At 41.2% G+C, this 19,287-nt stretch overlaps 1 protein-coding gene and 1 long non-coding RNA gene across 4 annotated transcripts in view; one reads left to right on the forward strand and one right to left on the reverse strand.

The window, feature by feature from the left end:
- Positions 1-248: 248 nt before the first annotated feature.
- The window catches only part of LOC117815444 (protein Wiz-like), a 29,635-nt gene continuing 10,596 nt past the window's right edge, over positions 249-19,287 (reverse strand). The window contains exons 9-10 of one of the 3 annotated variants that reach the window (XR_004631821.1): positions 18,696-18,947; positions 17,781-18,586 (exon numbers count right to left, since the gene is read on the reverse strand). Coding sequence is in view for 2 of the 3 variants with exons in the window: in XM_034687172.1 (XP_034543063.1) it covers positions 1,793-1,949 (157 nt within the window). In the remaining variant the exon portion in view is untranslated. Of the gene's footprint in view, positions 1,950-16,475; positions 17,523-17,780; positions 18,587-18,695; positions 18,948-19,287 lie in introns of those variants that run through there. The other 2 variants (XM_034687172.1, XM_034687171.1) reach the window with 2 other exon arrangements.
- On the forward strand, positions 7,443-14,759 carry LOC117815445. Its single transcript, XR_004631822.1, has 10 exons — positions 7,443-10,548; positions 10,703-10,781; positions 10,877-11,036; positions 11,168-11,530; positions 11,667-11,857; positions 11,950-12,286; positions 12,384-12,679; positions 12,773-12,950; positions 13,271-13,521; positions 13,610-14,759. It is a non-coding gene; the product is annotated as an uncharacterized LOC117815445 (long non-coding RNA).

Below are 19,287 nucleotides of genomic sequence, written 5' to 3' on the forward strand. Positions count from 1 at the left end.
ATGAGCGCTTTCACAAATTGCGTTGTGTGTCTATTTTGTCTGTGATTAAAATCAGCTGTGATAACTTAGAGCAAGTGACCCCACTCAGATTTGGTCAGGTGGAATAACCCACTCTCTCTGTAGATGCCTCAAGGCTGGCAAATCAGCAAAGGGTTAGACAAGATTTATCCATCATTGGCAGAGAGCAAATTGAAACACTGCCATTTCCATTTGGTAGCAAATTACAGAAAACAGTACAGCAGAAGACATCAGTTCATACAGACACAGAGGAAAGTGGTGTCCTCTTTCATTTAATTCTTGTTTTAAATCTTAACCACATGGAGGAGACATTTAAAAGTGAGAGACACTTCAGCTGTCAAATACATTTCAGTCAGATCTCCTCTGTGGTAATCCTTGTATGGGAACACACACATTTTAATAACATATTTTGGTTGTGTCCAGAGTTAAGTTAAATTTTTTTACCCTGATCTGGCTGTGTGATTCACGCTCCGTCCCAGAGCACTGAGGGTTAGAGAACTGTCTGCAGACACCATAATAGCAGGGATTAATGACACCTCTGTTGACACAATGATAGCTTTAGCCCTGGATAGTGGAGGGAAATCATATCAGTAGCTACAAAATGAATATTCCAGACACAAAGAGCACAGCTGAAAGATGTTTAGACAAAAAGTGAGATCTTCAGAATGAAAACACTGTCTGGCTTTTGATGATGATTTGGGTATCAGTGAATATGTCAACAATGAAGTATGCCAACAGAAAGGAAGCACACTGAGAGGGACTGGAGAAATCCATCTGGTGGATACAGTACAAATACATCTAAGGCCAAGACAAGTTTGCAAAGAGCCTGTTATACGACAAGAATTTAAATGATATGGATATAAAAATAGAATGTTGACATTGGTATTTTCTGTGGTTATCAATAATGTATAATATTTAGCACTGACAATTTCACAACCATTTCACAAACTTGTTTGACCCGTTTTCACTTTTGGCTGTGCTTCTTGCAAAACACTGGATACTATAACAATATACAAATACAAATTGCAAGGACAAGGATTGCCATAGACGGCCTGCTGCTGTGGACGGTCCAGACTCCAGCTACTACTAGTACTACTATCTCTCTCATCACTATCATCTCTCTCTCTCCATCCCTCTTTCCAACCCCAACTCAGTCGAGGTAGACAGCTGTCCAATATGAATATAATATTACAATATATCTGAAGTCAATAACATGAACTGAAAAACAGCCTTTATAATTCTTGAGTGTATCTCTGATGTTTCTTATATTCAACTAGGTCATCAAGAGACTGTGTCTGACTTTCTGGTGACAACATATTGTTCTAGAACAATTTCATGTGAAAAGAAATTCAACGTTTCCTAGTTTATGGTCAAACTTATACAATTCATACACAGAGACTCCACTGAAGGTTACACCCTTCAGCTCAGTGAGACTCATTTCAAAATACAAAATGACTGACCAGTATTCTTCCCCAGAAAATGTCTCCCTTTAAATGTTAAAAAAAAAAAAGGCAGTAAAGGACTGGCCATCAAAATGACGGATGAACCATTATGAAACACACCAAGTGACCAGTATTGTGATCTATTGTTGCTGGTGGATTTTTCCTGAGTGAATAAAAACCTGCTGCTTTCCTTGCATGGCTCATGTTTGCCCTCTTCAGGACAAAAGGGGAACACCTAGTGATTAGTTTTGCTTGTCTGACAACATAACACATAACACCGACACAAAGATAACACATCTTTCAGAGTCTGAATAACAGACGGGTCTCGTAGACTACACAGCAACTGGGTGGACAAGAGCTGGAGCTGCCACTGGTGCCACGGGGGGAGACGCTTTGCCTTTGTAGCCCAGAGACAGGATGTGCTCCTGCAGGTGTGCGATCCACTGCTCTTGCACAGACAGAGGACCATGAAACACCTTTTCACAGAACCTAAACAACAGCAAGAAGAGCAGAGTTATCTTTGAAGCTTTAAATAGGTAAAACAATTTCTCAATGCTGTTATTAATCCACAGAGTTAATAAAGTTAATATCTGAGTATAAACAAAGAATTAGGGGGGGGGGTGCTTTACTAAGAATGGATTGCAGCCCTTTTTTGAACCAAGTGCAGCACATTATTAGCCTCTGCTACAGATCATGCTCAAAGAACTCAGAGAACTGACCGACTTCAACTTATGGATTTAAAAACAGTGTTTAACTCTTTATTTTTTCAGTGAAAACAAGAATCAACAAAAAACACAACAAACACTTACACTTTGTAGAAAAATGACAAACTTTAAATAACAGAAAATACAAACTGGGAATAAGATATATTATTAATAAATAATAAAAATCAGTGTTTCAACTGGTGCATTTTGGGCTTGTTTGGCTACTCAGGAAATACAAAAACACTTGTTTTTATTTTTCTGAGTTACTGTAGAAACATGGTGGCCTCTGTGGAAGAGGACCCACTCCTTTGTAGATATAAAAGGCTCACTATAAGTTAACAAACACAAAATTATTTTTCTATTTAGCTGATTAAACACTCATTTAAACACACTTGGGATTAATATCCTATTTCTACTAAGTCTGTTGTCTCTCAGTGCCGATAAATTCCTTACACTTTAACTTTAATACACTTTTATCACACACTTTGTACATATGAACATCAAGAAATATTTACATTTGGATTTTTACACTGCTCAAGCAAATCCTTATTTACAGTGCAGGGGAGGCAGTAGATCCCAGGACGCATCGCTTCAGACTCTCCACACCAGGAGTGAACTCAGACTTTTTTTCCTTTTTCTTTTTGGTGAGCCGAGCTTTCCTGTTCTCAGCCTGTCCTGATGCCTGGCAGCAAATGTCACCCGTTGTTGGTCATAGGGCAGCAGGTTCTGCCAGAGATCTATGATTGTGCTGACCTCTAGAGTTCATCATACTGACCACAAACTCTGATAGTAGGTCCACACAATCCATGCCTGGCATGTCATGGTCATCCACAGCCTACAAAAAAAAGACAACAGCAGTCAGTCACTTGTTTTATTAAGACATTCATTTTTGAATCATTACCTTTGTGGGGTCTTATTTTCAACTAAATGTTAAAGCCCCCTCACCAACTGTCCTTCCTCTGGAGTAGTACCAGGATGCATGGCGGCAGAGGCTGAGGTGACTGCAGGCTGCATGGCGGCAGAGGCTGAGGTGACTGCAGGTTGCATGGCGGCAGAGGCTGAGGTGACTGCAGGCTGCATGGCGGCAGATGCTGAGGTGACTGCAGGCTGCGTGGCGGCAGAGGCTAAGGTGACTGCAGGCTGTGTGGCGGCAGAGGCTGAGGTGACTAAGCTGGAACATCCATTCATGGTGACATACTCACCCATGGCTTGATGCTTTTATGATGCCATCTGTGATTTAAATCAACAGTAAAATTATGACAATATACCAGTTTCCTCATACTGTATCCTGCTGTATCCAAACCACAAAAGAATTTAAGGATTTAAAAAACTATTATTCATAATGGAATGAACACATCGCCATTAACTAAACCTATAATCTGAACTTTGAACTTTGTGCAACGGGGTTTGACGCTTCACTGTAAAAACATTCATTTCGAAAGAAAGAACCATACTTTATTAATCCCCAAGGGGGAATTAAATTTTTCTACTCATGTTATTTTTTTGGTCTTGCTACACACAGTTTTTGGTACATACCTGTCGTGGAATTTTCATAGTCTTATATATATGTATGTAAGAATGTTTAACTATTGTATTCTTTCAGTCTAAGTATCGAGTTTAGAGTAACTTCATTCCTATGTCATCTGTGACGGGCCAGATAGTGTCAGTGTAGTAGTCAAGGTCTCTCCCCCTGCTCCCGTCTTTATCTATGTTTCATGGCCGACTTACTGTCTCCAGAACTAGAGCACAGGTCTTCTTCCTACTTGTTGTGTTCCTATAGTCCAAACATGGTTATCTAACTTTAGTGTCGTCTTCAGAGGGAATAAATACCATGCCAAGGGTTTTGTCTGCCAGAACTGACTTGGCATTGCACTGCACTCTCCTGCCTGTGTACTTTTATGTTATTTCTCCTTGATCGAGTTCTACATAAACTATTTCAACGTAAGCCGTCAGAGTCTCCTGAGTCTTCTGTGTCCAGTGTCCAGTTGCTGAATTCCATCATAAATTGGCGTCACGAACGAGAATCTTAACGACAAAGACTGGTAAGTGCAAACTTTTATTTGCTTTACCATGTCTGAGTCTGACAAGATTTAAAAGAAGCTTTAATTGGGATTTAGAATTCTAAACTTGACACAGTGACAGTAGTGAATTGGTGATTGCTGTATGTTGACATTTATAAGTTAAGGCGTTATGGAATAAAATGGAATCTACAAATTTTTAGATATTGAGCATCGGGCACCCTGCGGGGGTAGTCAAGAGGTCTGAGCCAGCCACAGAAAATGTTCAATCTGTGAGTCTTAACCCTTGGGAAAAGTTCTGAGCTGAATCGAATGATTAGAGGGTTCATCTCATTAAGACAAGACCAGTTGTGATTCTGTGTTCAGCAGGACAATAAAACTCTGCAAAGTCACGGACTTCAGACCTCCAAAGGGGGGCGAATTTTGGTATAAATCCCTCCTATTTAAATAAATATTAAGTCCCAACACTACTTACTATGTGCATTAAGTTACATAAGTCAACCAAGAGAGAGAGAGAGTAGATCAAACATAACCAGCCGCATAAATGAACAGCATCTGAACCAAAATGAAATGATTAAAATTCCCTTGACTTCAGAAGAGACTCTGAATGCAGTTGAAGTGTTTATTAAATGTTTTAAGTGTTTGCTGTGTGTTTTGCTGGTTTTGCTGCTACCGTGCTGATGAAAGATATGTTTTAAAGCGTTTGCTGTGCAGCTTTGCCGATTGCTGTTGCTCTTGTGATATGTGATAACTGTTTACTCACAAAATGGGGAATCATCAATCCACAGCAGCGAATAAACACAAACTTAAAAACAAAAGCGATAAAGCTAAAGATAAAAGCAGACACACACATAAACCAGAGTTGAAAACAAGCAGTCCAACTACAGATAGAAATGCACCAGCTACTATCAATTCCACTCAGTCGAGAATGCAAACACTGGGTTCAGAAGCACACTATGAACAGTTGTTTTCACCAGCTACGCCCGCGGGTGTAGTGGGAAGAGAGAAAGGCTGGCAGTTTGTTGTTCCTTTTTCGCCACTTATGTGTACATGGACTAGAGAAGCATGGCCATACTCTGGTTCATTTGAACCAGAGAAGCTAGATATAGCAGTAACTAATATAGCGCCTCTTAAATGCAATCAGACTTGGAATCACAATTACATGTATGAATGTGTGACTGTGTGGAGTGAAATGGCGAACAAAAGGCACAGAGAGAATGGTGATGAAAGACGCTGTGAGTGGTTGACTGAGGAGTTGAAAAAATTCATTGAGGACAGCATCGAGTATGTACCAAGTTTTCAGCTAGGACAGCTAGAGAAAAGAACAGGTTGCAGCGCAGCAGATGCTGAGAGAATTAAACAGCGTCATCCCAATGATGTTAAGGCCAGTGCAAAAGCAATGCTATATAGATGGGCTAAAAAGACAGAGAATGCCTCTCCCTTAGCTCTCTATCACTTGTTAACCGCGGCGGGAATCCTCCTCCCAGATAGCATAAAACAGGAACATGCTGTACTACTTAGTCCAAAACTGAACAGGCAGACAGAACAGGAGAAAAGGGACAGTGAAGCAAGAGAGAAAGCTAGGCGAAACACAGATGAAGTGATTGGAATAGCAGCAGCTTTGCATGCAGAAGAGAAGATCAAGCTAGGCTTCTCAACCGAAGGTGAACCTACAGACTATACAGTGAGAGCTAGTCCACAGAGCAGAAAGAAAGAATTGTTCCCACAAGCACCAAACATGAACAGAGGTGAATCAGACTCAAGTGAGCAGGGAAAGAAAAAAAAGAAAGAGAAACATTTAGAAGTGGAGGCCCTTAGTGACAGTGAGTACAGCCGAGGTAGCAGACTCAGACCAGAGGTACAACCACCAGAACGATATGAACCGACCCAATCCACATCCAAGATTAATGCTCCAAAGATTTTGGTGGGACGAATAGCACTTTGCAAAGTCTGGACTCCAGCTGAAGTCAGAGACGTAAAAATAAACTCACCTAACCCCATCACCTGCCCAGACAGCTTCTTGATCTGGTTAAAACGCACCTGTCAATATCACAACTGTCTAATACCTGACGTCCAGCAGCTTTTAGGCATAATATACGATACTGAATGGAACATATGTGAGGGTTCTTTTTCTTTCCCATCGACAGAAGATGGTCAGTGGCCTACTGACAGGCCTATGAAAGTATGGTTAGAGACTAAGGCTGAACAGGGTGTGAGAGAGTGCGCGCGCAATCTAAGTGACTTTTCCAAAATAGTTCACTGTGTTCAAAAAACTGACGAGCCCCTTCCAGAGTTCATAGACCGCTATACTAAGGAATGGGACCAAAATGCAGGAGTGAACCGAGAGAAAAATGCCTTTCTCGCCATTTCAACCTTCCTACAAAATGTGCACCCACACATAGCCACGGCTTACAAACTAAAATATGACACATGGAATGCAATAACATGGAAGCAAATGGTGTTACAAATGATGGGCATGAATAGAAATCAAGTTTTCTGTACAACCAGGTCCCCCACGGGTACCAAACAGATGCTGCAAGAAACAGTCGAAAGAGAGGCTGGTATGCAGAACGATAATGATCAAATACAGACAGATGACAGCAGACAGCATTACAGACGACCTGGCAAAACATTTAATCAACAAAAGATTGGGAAATGCCGAAGTTGTGGGAGAATGGGTCACTGGGCACGGGACTGCAGGGCGTCAAGGCACTTTGACAACACACAACAGCTGTACCCTTATCAGCATCCACAGTACGAGCAGAGGCCGAGCAGCTATGCAGCCATTATGCCTCCTCCTCCCCCTCCTCCTTACTTTTTTGGTCATGCTACACACCGTTTTTGGTACATACCCAAGTAATAAATATAAACAGTAACAGAGCTCTGTCTCTGTTTACCTGTTTAACACACACCTGCACATGAAGAGTGTCTGCTCTGTTTATTCTGTCCTGATGCATTAGAGATTGATTTACTTTTAAAATGCCTCATTATTAAATTATGTATTACTTTAAGGGAAAATAGAAACCATTCCCCTCTTTTCAAACCCCATGCGCATTAATGATCAGCCTCATATGAAACTTTATTAACCTGACAGGAAATATAAGAAGTGTTTTTACTAACAGACAAACTTTACTGTCAGACTTCTCTTCATGATGAAAACCAGAACAAACGGGGGAATATATATTCTATCTCTGATATTAGACTCTATGACTATTTCATTAGACAGTGAATCTGAAAAAAACAATCAGATATAACATAATCCATCCATGTATTGAATTTATGATTTTACTTTATGTTCAGTATTTTGTGTTTAAAATCTCACATCAAACACTTTTCAATCCCAGCTCATCACACACAACCTGTTAAGAAACCAACGTGTGTTTATGATCGGTGGTTGAATTTTTTTCAGAAGATATTAAGGTTACGAGTTTTTGCAGAAATAAGGACTGACTTCACTTCCGGTCGGGAACACAGCTGTTGGCTAAGCTCAAACTCCGCCTGGTTAAATTCCGCATTTCCAATATGGCTACCGCCGTCAATGAGTTTCAAACAGATCACATGAACAGTAGGGGGACGTTACGAATACTCCCATTCAAGTTACAATATTATGCACACAAATATAATCAAGGAGACATGTCACATTACGGATGATTACTCAGATCAAACCACATATCAAATTCATTCATACTGGGACTCGAACCGGCGACGCTCTGATTCCCAGTCCGAGTCCCTACCGACTAAGCTACTACCGCTGATAGATACTCCGGGCTGATCTACTCCAACTATTTAGCCGTTATGGACTAACTACTGCCGGTAGCACCATTTACCCTAACCACTACCTTGTCCTCCGATAATCAATCTAAAAGTTTTCATTGTGTCTTATCTGACCTGACAAGGCTAATTGGGGAGATTTGAGGGAGTTTACCGCGACCGGCACAGCCCAGAAGGCAGAAATGCGACGGTAAATGTATAAACCGTGACTAACACTTCAAGTTGGTCTTAATACGACACTTTGTGTAAAAGTGTTCTGGTTGTGGTTTTTCCCCGATATCACAAATAATTTCTGTCATCATCGATCAGCAACACACACTGTTATACCGGCCATTGGAAAACACTGTGCGTAAACTGTCAGAAGGGGTTTCTCTAGCTTGAGTCATACGGCACACGATAGACGAAAACCATGTAAACAAATGAAAAACCTGGAAACTCAGCATGTCAGAGCAATAAACTAAAACATATATCACAATAAATATGAAAAACCTTTTAATGACCTACCGTGAAAGATGCCTTGATGGAGCTTCCCGTTGTTGTCGGCACCACAGCCATCTGATTGGTCGAGGTGGTGGGAGGCGGGAGTTGAGGCGGAGGATATTTTTAATTGGTAAGAAATGGAGAAAGGGGGATTTGATTGGCAGGATATGGACAAAAGGGTTGTGGGGCAGAGATACTACGCTGCGTTAGGCAATCACCTGAACTAGCAGGGATTAGCCAACCTCCAAGCGGGAGGCACTGCGACCAGGCTTACCTGTACTTTCACTAGCCTGCACAGTCATTAGCCGACAGCCGCCAGTGAAATACGCAGTCACACAGGTTGTGCCCTCTGCCTCACAACCACAATAGTACAATGTGACGGCCTGCTTTATAAATGACCGCCTGCAGCTACCTATTTCTATCACGGTGTTGAAAATATTATTATTTTTTGTTTATGGACTCTATACACTTATTAAGATGTCTCCACAAACACAAAGTACGAGATACATCGAAAAGAACTCGAGAAATGAGTCAAAACCGAGAAATACTTCGTGTTTCTATAGAGTTCCGGGAGATGACGTCACATCCGAAAGTAGACTACCAATCAGCTTGCTTCGGGGTGATGTGACCCCGGACAACTACAAAATTTGAATTAGCGAAGTTCACGACTGTCTGATTGAATCGTTTCTCAGTTTCTATCTCTTTTCTCAGACTACAAACTATTTACAGTTGTAATCGTTTTATATTACATGAGCACTTTCTTTTTTTTACCGGAAGAGCACTTTTTTTTTTTACTTCCGATAGCCTGTTAGAGTGTTTGGGACAATCGCGACCAGTCCGGTAACAGGTAAACATGCCTGATCTCATTCATACAGTGCAGTGATTTATGAAATGATAATGGCTTTTGTCATTGCTAATCGTTTTACTACTGCGCAGTTGTTTTAAGTGTTCGGTGAGGGCGTACATAAAGCAATCTACATTAAAAGTTAGCTTACAGCCGTCCATCCATCCATCCATTCATTCATTCATTCATTCATTCATTCACGCCGTTATTAACAGATTGTTAACGTTTTGTTATTCATAATACAAATACTGTGCACATCTTCTCGCAGGCTATATTCAATAGAGTTTCCCTGCGGTTAAAATCACCTATGAGCACGAAACGGACTTTTAGTGAGAGAAGAGCTTGTTTTTAGAGTTTTGCTGCAAGAGAAAAGACGATTGAATTGAATTGGATGCCTTTATTGTCATTACACAATGTGTAACGAGATAAAGAGTGCAAAACATGGATATAACAAATAACAATAGAATTTTTTTCAATGATAATGATGTTGTGACAGTACTCGCCAGTAAGGTGGCGAACCCAGTGATCCGGCTGGTCAACCAAGACGCCCCTGCACATCGTCAGCAGGCCGTTCTGATTTCGACCAAGCAGGCCCGTTTATACCGGGAGAAGAAGAGGGTTTTCCCCGGACCTTCAGCAGAGCTTCTCCTCCAGTTCACTGCTCTGGTTCACGCAGAGAGACTCCTGCGCGCAGAGGGTTTCTCTGCACCATCTCGCATCATCCCCCATCTACATTTAGAATAATTTTGTGCTTTTTTAAATTCTTTTAAATTCCACACAGGATTATATTACCTGAATATTTCTTTGCTCAAAACTCTGGCTAATGATCATGGCAAGTGGCAAAGTTTTTTTACTCTTTATTTAAATGCATTGGTATTAATGACAATACCAAGCTGATGTTTATAAACAGCATGCTGGACAAACACAGAGAGGAGATGAAAAAATCCTCACAGGAAGGGTGAGGTGGGGAACCAGTGGGTAAAGGACCACCTCACAGAATATGTGGAGTGTTTCCCTCAAGTGTCCTGTCACCTGGAGGCCAACATCACCGTGTATCTATGGCCAGATGGGTTCACACCTTTGAGGAGATGTGGGGACTGTACAGCCAGTACCACGCCCTCAAAAATCACCCCGTGGAATTCACTCCGGAGCAGAGGGAGGTGGTGCTGAAGGCCCACAGCTCCACGAGAAGGTGGCTGAACACCCCGGGGACCCACATCACCAGCTTCCAGATGAAGAGGTTCAGGAAATTCATCAGGGACAAGGAGCAAGTAAGTGTTGACTTGATCATGTATTCATCATTAAACAGTCAGAGCAGAATACGTGAAACGTTCTGATATTAAGCTAAATGTGTGTTTAGTTGTAGAATTTAATAACTTGTACTTCATAAAATATAGATAGTTATATTTAATTTGTTGTTTTCAGGCAGTCATGTCCACATGTGACGCTTCTTTGTGGCCTGGTGATGAATACGAGCTGATTGCTGCAAGCCAGACAGTGGAGGGTAAAAGAGAGACAGAGCTTACACACATCCAAATATACAAGATAAATAAACAATAACAATAATAATACAAACCACTGTGTTTTGAAAATTCGTAGACCTGCTCCAGAGCCAGTCTAGACCCGCAGAGACGCAGTCCACTGTCCGGCTGCAGAAGACGCTCTCCACTGTCCGGCTGCAGCAGTCTCCACTGCTGTCCAGCCACAGCAGTCTCCCACCACAAGTCAGGGTCCTGACTTACCTCCGACCAAAGCCTCTGTAAGTTGTATTCACATTATATGCAACAATATTAATGACAGATAAAGGTTTACATATATATTAACATTATTATTTTTTAACAATACTATATACATAATTATATAAAATGCTATGTGATAACTGTGTTGTAGGTTGAGCAAGAGGGTTGGGTGCGTCACTAGGAAGATCCCAATGGCATCCCAGTGGCCAACGTCTCTTGGCTCAAAGAGGATCCGGAAAGAGGGCTGTTCACACCCGTCCAAGTCTTCAAAGACATTTCTGGTCGGATGAAGAGGCGACTGGTGATGAAATCAGACCGCATGTGGTTTTACCCACCAGAACCCCCCGGCTACATCCGTGGAGGTCTTCCCAACCCACAGGTCTTCTTTCAGAGCTGTGTCTTTGTCTGGTGGCCTGTTGGAGTGTGGAAGTACTCCCTGAAGTGTCCTAGAGGGGAAGAGTGTGTGGGTAGTGGACGCAACGTCCACCTTTACAGATCTGGCTACCACACACAGGTAAATACTCTTCAACTGCTGACGTTATTACTTTGCAGTTAAATATGAATTACTATGTATTTAAATATGCAAGAACTTATAGGGGACACAAGGGATGATATGCAGCGTTTCAATCAGCCCTTTTAATTTACCTTAGGTACGTCACATCTGTGATATATCCAGCTGGTATACAGCCCTGAGTGAGGTCCTGTGCTGTGGACCGTGTACAAAGGCGGCCAGAAGTGGAGAAGGTGTCACAGTGGGTCGGTGGCTTGCGTGGGATACCGCTGTTTTATCGCAGCTCAGCGAGGCTCATCAAGCCATGTTTCCTGCCCTCTTCACCAGCAAGTGAGTTCAATGAAGATACTGAGCATTTGACAAAATGTGTGCATTAAAATAGAAAATAAATTCAATTCAATTAACACTTATTGAATGTCCAGGTGTGGTGTGGACAGGAACGGTGTGCACCTTATGCGAGACTGGACAGAGGGGAACACAATGGTCAAGGTGTGGTGGCAGGTCAAGGAGAATCACGTGGAGGAGTATCTCCAGCGTAAGGACCTGTACACCACACTCCTGACGACCGTAGTGAAACCCGGAGGGATCGTCTCTGCTTTTGGCCACACTTTCTAGCCTCCACCTCCTCAGAGAGAGCCTCCAACCGTGCGGCTCCTGCGTCACGCCTTCCTGCTCGCAGAGGCGAGCAACGTGTAGGACTACAGGAGCCAGATTCCGTCCACTTTCGGCACTGTGCTGAAAATGGACTCCACAAAGAAAGTACATATATCAAAACAGTATGGTGCAAAACATACTGCTTCAATAATGAAACGTTCACACTGTGGTTAAAAATCGATCACTCTTTGCAAACTTTCAGGTGGTGAAGAAGCTGTCTGTTCAAGTTGGCTTTGGCCGGTGCAGTGCTGGCCTACAATCACCCAGACCTGGAGCTGCTCATCAAGGCTGTGAGAGCAAAGGACCCAGCTAGACTGAATTCTGTGTCGGATGAGGATGTCGTCCGGCTCCTCATTTCCAGGAAGCAGCTCAAGCACCACGTGCACAGAATCACACTCGGGGATCAGGAAACATTCCGGCACAACCACCTGGCCATCGAGCAGCTGAACGGTCCAGCCGGGCTGGACGAGAGTGGCGTGAGCCTCTTCAAAATACCTGGTATGAAAGACCTCAAACAAAAAAGTTAATACACTGACACAAATTGTTGCATAAAAAGTGACTGTAACACACTGTGTATATGTGTATTTACAGAGGCCATCAATGAGATGTGGGCCAGCCAGCAGCAACACCTGTAATGTATGCAGGATCCACCAGGCACGAGTATGTACAGGGTGGCACGTACCACAACCATCAACAATGTGGTCGTGCCGTACTGCGAGTCTCTGCGTGGAAGCAACAGCCTGGAAGGATTCCACATTTGTGATACCAGGTACACAAATGTGGTCTGCTTACATTATACTCATTTATACACTTTATTTTTTGGGGATAAATTGTGAAGTTGTGCCTCCAAGTTATGAGTGCACATTAAAACAAAGGCTCCGTACATTTCATTATGAGTCTCATCAGAGTTCACACAGGGTTCACTCATTCAGACAGAAGACAGTTCAGTGCTGACAGATCAGAGAAATGCATCAAAGATGAAATTATTTTTTATTCAAATGAAAGTAAAACATAAACCTGGCACTGACTAATGACACACAAGCCGCATTGCTACACGGAGACAGTAAAACTTTACTCTTCTCTACTCAGGTCCTCACTGCGCAGCAAGGCCCTATCAGGTTTACCTGATACGTGGAATCGCGAGGTGGAACTCTAATAGGAGCTCAGATGCCGTGTTTTGTGGCAAAGGACGGCACTACAGGGTTCAGCCCGGGCAGCCCGATCCACAGGCGGAGGTCGACAAAGCCTACCAGAGTGATGTGGAGGCACCTGATGACATGGATCTTCACACCACTCTGCCCCACATCACTCTCACCTCCACTGTTCACCCTCCAGCCTTTGTAAGTAACTGTTTGCTTCAATGAAATGCAATGCATTGGTTGCAGGTCAGTGTACTAATGTGACCTTGCTGCATTGGTCATTTAACAGGAGGATACCTGCAGTCCGAATCCTCTTCCTGGGTTCAAGAAGTTGGAGGACTTCTGTTCAGCGTTGGTGGAGATTGGCCTGGCAGAAGAAAACAAACTGTCACTGACCACGGAGCAGAGGAACAACATCCTGCAGTTGTGGAACGCCATGGATGAGCTCAACAAACAGCCACAGAAGTTCAACCAGCTGTACAGAACCCACTGGGGCAACACCCTCTACTGCAGGACGAAGAGGGATGATCTTGCTGATGCTGCTGTGATTTAAAAGGTCAAGATGGCCACGAGGTACGCACCGGCTCAGCAAGACATCAACCTCCAGGTGAACCGGCTCATGTACACGTTGGTCAAGCTTCTGTGGCTCAACTCACCTCAGGGGTCGCACAGTGGTCCGGAGATGAGCAGAATCCTTCCGTTGTATGAAAAGGTCCAGCACCGGATTTTGGTGGAGGATCCTGTTCTGTCTAAGGCGGGCATCCCTCTGCCCAAAATCAACACCAAAACGGTGCAAGACTTCATCCATCGCCAAGAGAGACTGCTCAACCTCCATTCAACCACACAGCCGTCTACCATCACCAAAACTACCTCCATTTCAGCTGCAGAGCTGCCTCCAGCCCCACACCATCCAGCCGTCCTCCCTCCACCAGACTACCCTGTGATGGCGTATGAGCCAACACCCAGCAGAGACACAGAGTGGCCTGCAGTGGCAGGGTTGTCACCACACATACACACACACACACACACACACACACACACAGACACACACAGACACACACAGACACACACACACACACACACACACACACACACACACACACACACACACACACACACACACACACACACACACACACACACACACACACCTGGACTAAACTGTGTTGTCTATAAATACCTCTCTGTACATACCTCAAATATTTATCACCACTGTACAAAAGTAAACGTTGTTTGATTGATTGCTTGTTTTTTTGTTTGCACTTCTGGTTACTGTTTTTTATTACAAGTATTTTGTCTAATGTTCACTAATGTTCTGGCACTTTAACATCCATGTATATATCTCCTTCATTCCCAGCACTTCTATACTTAGCTAACTAACTATTCTGTGCTTCTGTATATACATTATTTTATTTTATTCTATTTGATCTTTATTTTATTTGATCTACATTTTATTTTAACATTATTTCATTCTATTTGATCTTTATTATATTTGATCTTTATTGTATTCTATTTGATCTTTATTTTATTCTATTTTATCCTATTTAATCATTATTTTATTTGATCTTTATTTTATTCTATTTGATCTTTATTTTATTTTAACTTTATTTTATTCTATTTGATCTTTATTTCATTCTATTTTATTTTATTTGATCTGTATTTTCTTCTATTTTATATCTTATTTCATTCCTTGTTCTATAAATAATTTGACTTTCTTGCATACTGTTTATAAGAGTTCTGTATTACCTGAATTTCCCTCCCTGGGATATATAAAGTTTTTCTGATTCTGATTCTGAAGTCTGTCCAATTGATATGCTCTTCATTTCAGGGACCTTTTGGATATTGCAACAGTACAAATGCAAAGCACAAAATTACAAAAATAGCAAACTTAGGTATATACATAAATAAGAGGCGTATTCTGCGGTACCCTGACTTCAGAAATATAAAACTACTGATAAAATGACAAATGTGAATACATGAAATCTGAAGGAAGACAAAGCATTGTAACACAAGTAAGCTCTACTTTATTGAAGAATAATCATTCCAGTAACATGAATAAATTACATGAATTACTTATTATGATACAAAATATCAAATCTAATTGAGTGTTGTTCAGCATTCCTTATTAGCTCATGACAGATATCACAATATACAATATAGAATCTACATCTTTATTGTCATTGTCTTTAAACAATGAAAGGCAGTTTAGCTGCTCTTTGAATTAGCAGCATGAAACATACATGAAATAGACAATATAAAAACAGAATAAAAATATGTATATAGGTGACATCTGGATATTATATGGTAATGTGGTATTGGGAAGTGCATGTACACACTATAAACAGCAATGAATATTCATGAACATGAATTGAACATGGTAGTTATACACGGTTATTTACGCACGGTGCAAAAGTCAGAGGTGCATAAGATGTGTCCGAGGTGTAACACAACTTTTTAGAACATACTTACACTGTGCTTTGAAACCAAATTTGGAATTAAATGAACAAATAAAAGCACAACAAATGAGAGGAGAGAGGAAACGGGGAGATTGTTATTGAGAGAAATGAGACGTCCTATCTTCCGGGGCGTCACGTGAAGCGACGTCGGTTTGTGATCACGGCTTTAACAGCTGTTAGTGTCTGCACACATGTTCACTGTAATAACTCTGATACATATAAACAGTAACAGAGCTCTGACTCTGTGTTTGCCTGTTTAACACACACTTGTTTAACACACACTGGCAGAAGAAGAGAGTCTGCTCTCTGTTTATTCTGTCCTGATGCATAACGGAACGATTTACTTTTAAAATGCCTCATTATTAAATTATTTATTACTTTAAGGGAAAATAGAAACCGTGCAACTCTTTTCAAACCCCGTGCTCATTATTGATCGGCCTTATATGAAACTGTATTAACCTGACAGGAAATATAACAAGTGTTTTTATTAACAGACAAACTTTACTGTCAGACTTCTCTTCATGATGAAAACCAGAACAAACGGGGAAACTATAGAAATAACTGATCATGAATATATATTCTATCTCTGATAGAAGACTCTATGACTCTATGTCATTAGACAGTGAATCTGACTAAAACAATCAGATATAACATAATCCACCCTCTGTTGTATTGAATTTATGATTTTGCTTAAGGGTCCTGTACTCCTGCTGGGCCGTTTTTTTTAAGGGGCTGATCCAGGTCCAGTGGAGATTTAAATATTTCCTTTTTACAATTTCATGTTTTGAAAAGTGCTGAGTATTTTTTTTTTTTTCAATGTGTACTTTCTGTATAATCTGAGTATCACAATTGGTTGTTTTTCATGTCTATCTATTTGCATGGCTATTTGTAATTTGTTTAAAAATACATACACTTAAACATTTCACATTTTTACACAAGACAGAATTTAATTTAATTAAGTGTTCAAAAATAAAAATGTAAAATTGTTCAGAAAACAGTGATCAGCAGATATATCTGAAGGCCAAAAGCATGAACTGAAAAACAGCCTTTATAATTCTTGAGTGTATCTCTGATGTTTCTTATATTCAACTAGGTCATCAAGAGACTGTGTCTGACTTTCTGGTGACAACATATTGTTCTAGAACAATTTCATGTGAAAAGAAATTCAACGTTTCCTAGTTTATGGTCAAACTTATACAATTCATACACAGAGACTCCACTGAAGGTTACACCCTTCAGCTCAGTGAGACTCATTTCAAAATACAAAATGACTGACCAGTATTCTTCCCCAGAAAATGTCTCCCTTTAAATGTTAAAAAAAAAAAAAGGCAGTAAAGGACTGGCCATCAAAATGACGGATGAACCATTATGAAACACACCAAGTGACCAGTATTGTGATCTATTGTTGCTGGTGGATTTTTCCTGAGTGAATAAAAACCTGCTGCTTTCCTTGCATGGCTCATGTTTGCCCTCTTCAGGACAAAAGGGGAACACCTAGTGATTAGTTTTGCTTGTCTGACAACATAACACATAACACCGACACAAAGATAACACATCTTTCAGTCTGAATAACAGACGGGTCTCGCAGACTACACAGCAACTGGGTGGACAAGAGCTGGAGCTGCCACTGGTGCCACGGGGGGAGACGCTTTGCCTTTGTAGCCCAGAGACAGGATGTGCTCCTGCAGGTGTGCAATCCACTGCTCTTGCACAGACAGAGGACCATGAAACACCTTTTCACAGAACCTAAACAACAGCAAGAAGAGCAGAGTTATCTTTGAAGCTTTAAATAGGTAAAACAATTTCTCAATGCTGTTATTAATCCACAGAGTTAATAAAGTTAATATCTGAGTATAAACAAAGAATTAGGGGGGGGGGGGGGGGGGGGGGGGTGCTTTACTAAGAATGGATTGCAGCCCTTTTTTGAACCAAGTGTAGCACAGTATTAGCCCCTGCTACAGATCATGCTCAAAGAACTCAAAGAACTGACCGACTTCAACTTATGGATTTAAAAACAGTGTTTAACTCTTTATTTTTTCAGTGAAAACAAGAATGAACAAAAAACACAACAAACACTTACACTTTGTAGAAAAATGACAAACTTTAAATAACAGAAAATACAAACTGGGAATAAGATATATTATTAATAAATAATAAAAATCAGTGTTTCAACTGGTGCATTTTGGGCTTGTTTGGCTACTCAGGAAATACAAAAACACTTGTTTTTATTTTTCTGAGTTACTGTAGAAACTTGGTGGCCTCTGTGGAAGAGGACCCACTCCTTTGTAGATATAAAAGGCTCACTATAAGTTAACAAACACAAAATTATTTTTCTATTTAGCTGATTAAACACTCATTTAAACACACTTGGGATTAATATCCTATTTCTACTAAGTCTGTTGTCTCTCAGTGCCGATAAATTCCTTACACTTTAACTTTAATACACTTTTATCACACACTTTGTACATATGAACATCAAGAAATATTTACATTTGGATTTTTACACTGCTCAAGCAAATCCTTATTTACAGTGCAGGGGAGGCAGTAGATCCCAGGACGCATCGCTTCAGACTCTCCACACCAGGAGTGAACTCAGACTTTTTTTCCTTTTTCTTTTTGGTGAGCCGAGCTTTCCTGTTCTCAGCCTGTCTTGATGCCTGGCAGCAAATGTCACCCGTTGTTGGTCATAGGGCAGCAGGTTCTGCCAGAGATCTATGATTGTGCTGACCTCTAGAGTTCATCATACTGACCACAAACTCTGATAGTAGGTCCACACAATCCATGCCTGGCATGTCATGGTCATCCACAGCCTACAAAAAAAGACAACAGCAGTCAGTCACTTGTTTTATTAAGACATTTATTTTTGAATCATTACCTTTGTGGGATCTTATTTTCAACTAAATGTTAAAGCCCCCTCACCAACTGTCCTTCCTCTGGAGTAGTACCAGCCTGCATGGCGGCAGAGGCTGAGATGACTGCAGGCTGCATGGCGGCAGAGGCTGAGATGACTGCAGGCTGCATGGCGGCAGAGGCTGAGATGACTGCAGGATGCATGGCGGCAGAGGCTGAGATGACTGCAGGCTGTGTGGCGGCAGAGGCTGAGGTGACTAAGCCGGAACATCCATTCATGGTGACATACTCACCCATGGCTTGATGCTTTTTTGATGCCATCTGTGATTTAAATCAATAGTAAAATTATGACAATATACCAGCTTCCTCATACTGTATTTGGCTGTATCCAAACCACAAAAGAATTTAAGGGTTATAAAAAACTATTATTCATAATGGAATAAACACATCGCCATTAACTAAACCTAATCTGCACTTTGATTATTTAGAAGCACCTTTTTACTTAGTGCAAAGGGGTTTGACGCTTCACTGTAAAAACATTCATTTAGAAAGAACTGTACTGTATTAATTCCCATGGGGGAAATTCAGTTTTTCCACAAGGTTTTTTTTTTTGGTGTTGCAACAAGCAATTCTTGTTTTTCACATTCAGTGTTATGCACAA

Source organism: Notolabrus celidotus, chromosome 7, assembly GCF_009762535.1.
Source record: "Notolabrus celidotus isolate fNotCel1 chromosome 7, fNotCel1.pri, whole genome shotgun sequence".
NCBI classification, from domain to species: Eukaryota; Metazoa; Chordata; class Actinopteri; order Labriformes; family Labridae; genus Notolabrus; species Notolabrus celidotus.